The sequence below is a fragment of the Prionailurus viverrinus genome, chromosome F2, assembly GCF_022837055.1.
Source record: "Prionailurus viverrinus isolate Anna chromosome F2, UM_Priviv_1.0, whole genome shotgun sequence".
In the NCBI taxonomy this organism is placed as follows: Eukaryota; Metazoa; Chordata; class Mammalia; order Carnivora; family Felidae; genus Prionailurus; species Prionailurus viverrinus.
The window spans coordinates 61,695,656-61,703,072 of NC_062578.1; the positions used below are offsets into that span (position 1 = coordinate 61,695,656).

Consider the following 7,417-nt stretch of genomic DNA (forward strand, 5'->3'; position numbering starts at 1 on the left):
TCCCTTAACTGACTGAGCCATCCAGGTGCCCCAGGAAAATGTAGCTAATTATTGAAGCTGGCAGGTAACTCCTACCTGGAAGAAGCTTTTTTTTTTAAATGTTTATTTATTTTTGAGACAGAGAGAGACAAAGCATGAACGGGGGAGGGGCAGAGAGAGAGGGAGACACAGAATCCGAAACAGGCTCCAGGCTCTGAGCTGTCAGCACAGAGCCCCACACGGGGCTGGAACCCATGAACCATGAGATCATGACCTGAGCCGAAGTCAGACCTTAACCAACTAACTGAGCCACCCAGGCACCCCATTTTTTAAACTGGGTTTTCAAATTACGTTAGCATACAATAATACTTGTACTTAATAAAGTTTTATAAAAATATAGAAAGGAATAAAATTATAAAAAGTCTTTCCATTTTTTTACCTTTGAATTTTCAGTCCCATTCTTCAGAGGTAATACCTACTGATAAGTCATCCCAAAATATCTGTGCATTCACACACACACATACACACACACACACACACACACACGTCTTTTTTTATACAAACAGAATTTTGCATTGATACATAATTTTGCTCTGCACCTTGCTTTCTTTATTTGGAGGTCTTTCCATATGAGCATATATAGAGATAACACCCTATTCCTTTTCATGGTACAAAGTATTACATACACTGTATGCATATACTTGCTTATTGATGATATTACAAATTATGGTGTAATTACCATGTGCATATATATATATATATGTGTGTGTGTGTGTGTGTGTGTGTGTGTGTGTGCATATATATATATATATATATATATATATATATAGTGCTTGTATGTCTGTGGCATAACTCCTAGAAGTGGCTTTGCTATTTCAAAAGTTATGTGCATTTAAAAATTTGATAGACGTTGCCATTTCTACCAAAAACACCATATCAATTTCTTTCCCACCAATAGGATTTGACATTTCCACACATCCTCACCATCACTGAGTATCATCAAAATGTTGATTCTTTTGTAATATGATAGGTGAAAACTATATCTTATTGATTCCATATGCAATTCTTTCATTATGAGAGATATTGAGTGATTTTGCATATATTTATTAACTTGGGTAATTATTTTTAAAATATTAATTAGCTATTTTCCTGGATGCATTGATATTTTGCAGGCTCTCCCTCAGGAAAAAAAGTTTCTAGTATATGATGAAGCACTGAAGCCAGTGGGAACATATCTTCTTGTTTGTTGATATTATTTTACAGAGTAAAATAAGTAACAGTGGACTTGTGTTCTCCATAAAAGTAAAGAGATAATAGAGGCAAGAGAGAAGGGGGTAGTGGAATAGTGCGATTTCATCTCAAGGGTCCTAGATGAATGACAATAGGTCTTCAAAGGGTCAAATGAAACTCCTCAGAGGTGACACATTAGGCCTATTAGTCAGCTTTGCGTTGGGATACTTAGAGTCTACTATTTGCGTAACATTTCACACTGACAGCCTGGTCTTTAGAGTCTGACATCTCCCTTATCTATATATCCTAAGTAATGCTTCTTAACCTCTCTGATTCCCAATTTCCTCTCCCCAGTGAGATAGGAATTGTTAACATTGATAATTAGCTCCTAAAGTTCTTAGAACTACTAAGATAATCACTATGAATACAGTACTTAGCACAAACCTTGACATATGGCAGTTTCTCAATAAAGGTGTGTTATCATTATAATATAACAATGTTACAATATAACAATGTCACCCACGAATCCATTCTATGGCTACTCTGAGAACTCTTTTAATTTGTTTCTAATGCCTGAGTTCACAGAGTAAAAGAACATGTTGACCAGCTCTTTGTTACCCCATGAAACAATATGAAGTGGGATTAAACTAAACTCAAACTGTACAGAATTTTAATATTAGCCTCAAGGAGGAAGTCTCCATGAGCAAGGTTCTTAAATCCTGAAAAAGGAGGGTGAAGGGTTCCCTATTCCTTTAGTCCTTTAAAGTTATTCTTGGGGCACCTGGGTGGCTCAGTGGGTTAACTGTCCGACTTCAGCTCAGGTCATGCTTTCATGGCTTGTGAGTTCAAGTCCCGCTTCAGGCTCTGTGCTAACAGTTCAGAGCCTGGAGCCTGCTTCGGATTCTGTGTCTCCTCTCTCTCTGCCCCTCTCCTGCTTGCACTCTGTCTCTCAAAAATTAATAAACATTAACAAAAATTTAAAGTTATTGTTGACTAGCTGCTCATTATAATCATTTGGGAAGCTTTTTAAAAGTACTTGTGCCTAGGCCCCCCATACCCAGAGATTCCAATTTAATTGACTGGGGTAGGGGCCGGTTTTGTGTTTTTTAACATGCAGCCAAGCTTGAGATCTACTGCAAGGCACAGCTGCCCAGTGGCTCTTAATGTTAGTGCAATGGTTCTCAGCCTTGTTTGTATGTTAGAATCACCGAATGAGCTATAAAAATACTGATGCTTCATCTTATCCCCAGAGGGTCTGATTAATTGGTCTTGGGTGTAATCTGGTGATCAGGATTTCTAAAATCTCCTCTGAAGATACTAATGTACATTCAAGTTGGAGAGCCATATCAACCATATCAAAAGTGTGTTGATTTCAGAGCTCATCCATAGAAATTTTCTTTAGGGGGACTGGAATGAATCTAAGGCATATATATATACATATATATGTATACATATATACATATACATATATATATATATGTATATATATGTGTGTGTGTGTGTGTGTGTGTGTGTGTGTATACCACACCAGGTGTTTGTGTCTATATGATTGAAGTAGAAGCTAAAAGGTGGTCATCCTTAATAATCTTTTCATTCTCTTTGGGTTAGTTGGCAGGGATTTCGTTATTGCATCAAATAGCCTTATCATTGTCATTCTGGTTGAGTTGATTTAAAAAAAATAGCTTTATCATCGTTATGCTGGTTGAGTTGATTAAAAAAAAAACAACTTATGTTAAACTGATGTGTTTTCCAATCCTAACCACCCATTAACTTGCCCTCTCTCTAGCCAAGGCAAGGACCCTTAACACTTCCATATCCTCTCATCTTCCAAATGACAGTCCTTGTAATGTTTGAAGAAAGTGGTCCTTCTTCCCTTAGCCTTCACTTCTTCAAGCTGGAGAAATCCCAGTTCCTTTAGTCCAAAAGAATAGCTGATTGGCTGCCAGGGTCCCTCCCTCCCTGTGTGCCCCCTACCATTCCTTTAGAAGCAAGGATGGTGTCAAACTCTGATCTTATATGACCCAGACAGTAAACCCTGACTAATGTACCTAAATAAATAAGAATTCTATAAATAGATGGTATTACAATGTTAGGATCATCTATTAACTCAGTTTAGTTAGTGACCTGTCAGATAACTACTATTATGTAGCATTGCAGTATACAAAGAACAGATATTTTCCCATTTTCTCCTCAAAGAATTTAGTGTACATATTGCTCTTATCACCCCTCTTTTACTACAGATGTGCTGAGGATCAGAGAAGTTCCATGATTTGGGTAAATTCATGATAGTTGTGGTCAGAGTGCTAACCAGGAATTATTTGATTCCAAATCCCACGTTCCCTCATTTTGCTTTTTAGAGCGTATGCAAAGATAACTGGAAAAAGCTCAGTTGGTTTAATAACACACCCTGAAAACCAAGAATGATTACTATTGTTGGTTATTGCATAATAAAGTCTTTCATGTTGAACCCTTTGAAAGAGTCAGGTGAATTTAATTTGTAAACATCTGAAGTAAGAAACCAGAAAAGCGGAAGACAAGTTGATAATCCTGGGGAAAATTTTGCAGCCCCACTTAGCCATGTTAATGAGCTGTAGTTAGTTAAATAACAAAGAGCCTCCCTCCCTTTCCACTTGTCAGGTGTGCCAAAGAACCTGAACTACGATGATGTGAAAGAGCTCATCTTAGCGGTGGATGGAGTGGTGTCTGTGCACAGCTTGCACATCTGGTCTCTAGCAATGAACCAAGTGATTCTCTCGGCTCATGTTGCTGCAGGTCAGTGAGTTTTGTAAACACCCTAACAAAATTCAGTCCTTGCCCTGTAAACTCAATAATTTCCCTCCTTTCTGTACAGCTGCCCTTCGTGTCTGTTGCCTGTCAAAACAACCATGGAGTGTTTCCTATTACCAAAGCCCTTTGAAAAAAGCCCTTGTCAATGTTATCATGGCAACAGTGATGCTGAGGACATCCCTTGAGGCAGACTGCAGAGGGTAGTGGGTAGAATGAATGGCTAAAATGCCACCCAAAGTTCAAGGTCTTCAACTCGGAAAATTAGATCTCACCTGTTTGACTTGGTGCCCGATGAATTAAATAATGGGATGAGCTCAACCATAAACTTCATTGAGTTATTTCCTGTGTCTGAGATGCTCTGCCTATTACAGAAGATTAAAAAAATGAAGGAGACCTAGGTCCCATGCTTAAGATTCTAACAGGTTAAAAGATGTGCTAGTAGGAATTAATGGTGATTCCCTCACTGGATGGTTAGAAATTCTGTAACCATGTGAGATAATTCTTAGGATTTGGGGTTTATTCTAAAAAAGTACTTTCTCAAGTAGAATGTGATTTGTGCACCATGTGTCCTAGAGCTGGGGAGATAGGCAGTGGGGGAGGGGAAGCCTCTCACTGCTTCAGGAGACAGCTCAGGCCAAATGATATGTTAGGCTGCTAAAAAAATAATTCAAGAAGTTACTTAGAGGCAGGGTACAGGATCACTGGCGACAGGCATTTGAGGACTATGCTTTCTCTGATATCCTCGGCTTTGCTGAGAGGCTCAGATGTGGCTACAGGTAATTTATAGCATCTACTACACCAATATTTCACTGCAGATGGAAGAATCTAGTGAACAATCAGGTTACTATGGAGGGACTCTTACAGCTTCCTGATACCTTTTGGGACAAGAGAGAAGATGGCAGTGAGGTTCCTGCTCAAAGAAGAGTCTGTAGGGAGCTCTAAATGCTTCCCTGTTCCTATCACTAGTCTTGGTATAAATGCTGACTAGATACAAGAGCTTCAACGCAAAGGTCTCTGGGGCCTGGTGGGAAGGGCTGCATAAAAAATCAGAGCTTTGTCTTGGCTTTTTTCAGGCCTTATCTCCCCTTCCATGGTCAGGTTCTAGGAGGGCCAGACCCAAGAGAGAACTGTGGGCAGGGAGAGTTTCCATAGTGATGGGTACTTTGCTGCACTAGAATTTCCCCCTGTCTTGTCTGTGTGGATATAGCTGATTATCAGAGCCAGAGTACTTCCCCTGAGTGCTCCGCCTGTGGCCCTCCCCACCAGGTTAAAGACAAAGTGCTTGAGGCTGGAAATTTAGCCGTCACCCATGTGTGTGTAGTCAGTGCCCCTCTCACTGTGGTTCTTTCTCAACAGCAGCCAGCCGGGACAGCCAGGTTGTTCGAAGAGATATTGTAAAAGTCCTCAACGATAGCTTTACTGTGCACTCACTCACCATTCAGATGGAATCTCCAGCTGACCAGGACCCTGACTGTTTTTTCTGTGAAGAACCCCGGGACTAGTTCAGTCACAATGTCAACTTCCAGAGTTCAATGGCCCACTATACACTGCTCTGCAGTTTCTAGAATATAAGAAATAAAGAACCAAAGGAAGAAGTTTGAGAAATTTGTGATACAGTACAGTGCACATTTTATCCACCATGAATGAAGATGCATACAGATTCATTAATCAATTGGATTATCAACTCATCAGTAGCTGTGTTCAATTACAGGAATGTGTGTATGGACTATTCCTGACTGGGGCTGAAGTAACAGCTGTTTGTAACCACAGGCAATAAAAAGTTCATCTCCCTTCAGTGATGTATCCTGAGGATGAGTGGGTAAAATTGAACTTGGGAAAGTCTTATTAGGAATCAGTGCCCAGGAAAAGTCACAAAATTCTCCTCAAATGGGGCTAGGAAGAGCTTAAGTTAAAAGAAATGCTGGAAGCTTAACACCCCACTAGAACTTGACTCTCTGGCCAGTTTATAATAGGATTTGGAGCAGTTTCTGTTTACTCCCTATCAGCATCACCATTCCCTAAACGGGGTAGAAATGTCCTCTTTCCTTCTCACAAATTATGTTTTAACATGTCTAAAACTATTGAATGGTATTTTGCTTCTCTGTGTAAAAGCTCTGGACAAATGAAAAATTATGAAATTGCTGCTTTTTGAGTGTTTTCACTTGGTGTGACCTAATAACAAAACAAGGAGGCACAGAGCATCAGAGTTCTTATTCCAGATCATATGGAAAATAATTTAGTCAAATAATTAAGAACTCCCAGGTCTTAAATAATATTTATGGAATACCAACTATTGTCCAGGTATTGTACTAGGCTTTTCAGATGTGTCACCTCATTTCATCTGAGTGACAACTTTGGAAAGTTGCAATTAATACCATCGTTATATAGACAAGGACATAGGCTCACAGAAGTTAAGTAATTTAACTGATATCATTATTCATTCATTCAAAAACAATTTTTCAGAGCACCTGGGTGGCTCAGTCAGTTAAACATCTGACTCTTGATCTTGGTTCAGATCATGATCTTACGGTTCATGAGATGGAGCCCTGGGTTGGGCTCTGAGCTGACATCCTGGAGCCTGCTTGGGATTCTCTCTCCCTTTCTCTCTGCTCCTCCTTCTCTCTCTCTCAAAAATAAATAAATAAACTTTAAAACAATAGATAATCTTTCAATACAGGTTATGAGCTAAGCATTGGTGAACTATGTCAGTATGGCCTTTGTGTTCATGGAGCTCCTCCCCTTTTGTTGGGAAGACAGGCATTCCACCAATAAACACCAAGAATGTACTACAAATAGTGGCAAATGATGAAAGGAGAGAGGCTGATTTAGGTTGGTGGAGGTCGATGGGGAGCCTCTCTGAAGAAACAGCACCCAAGCTGAGACCTGAATAGTAGGTGGTAGCCAAACGAATTGTAAGAACATTCTAGATGAAGCAAGAGCATGAATGGATACCATGAAGAAAGTACTTGGTGTGTGGGAGGAAATGAAGATGGCCATTGTGGCTGAAGGGTAATAAGTGAGGGGTGAGTTAAAAAAACATTGAGGACACGAAGCAGGAGAGAATGACAAGTCCAGCTGGCAAGGCAAAATTCTCTCATTCTGAGTCATTGATTGTATAATACCATGCTTCTAGCCCTGATTGTAACTCAACATCACTTGTAGAGAGTAAAATAAAATAAAGATGTGCAGGCCCACATCCTGGAAATCCTGAATCAATGGATCTGATTTGGAACTTAAACTTCTGTACTTTTTTTTTTTAACATACCCAGAGATGTTTTAAAGAACAGCCAGGGTCTAGAAGAACTTCAATCAAAAGAGGTCACTGAGTATGGGAATTCAGACACATAATCAGGATACCTACAATAATATCTTGAATTGCAAACACATGGATGGGGCACAGAAAAAGTGATGGGCATTGCTG

General features: G+C 39.6%; 1 protein-coding gene across 2 annotated transcripts in view; it reads left to right on the forward strand.

Annotated features, from left to right (window-relative positions):
- SLC30A8 (solute carrier family 30 member 8) overlaps positions 1-5,806 on the forward strand; it is a 46,289-nt gene extending 40,483 nt beyond the window's left edge. The window contains exons 7-8 of one of the 2 annotated variants that reach the window (XM_047842751.1): positions 3,847-3,981; positions 5,353-5,806. In XM_047842751.1, coding sequence (XP_047698707.1) covers positions 3,847-3,981; positions 5,353-5,498 — 281 coding nt within the window. In that variant the 3' untranslated portion in view covers positions 5,499-5,806. The remainder of the gene's footprint in view (positions 1-3,846; positions 3,982-5,352) is intronic. The other variant, XM_047842752.1, reaches the window with a different exon arrangement.
- The last annotated feature ends 1,611 nt before the right edge of the window (positions 5,807-7,417 follow it).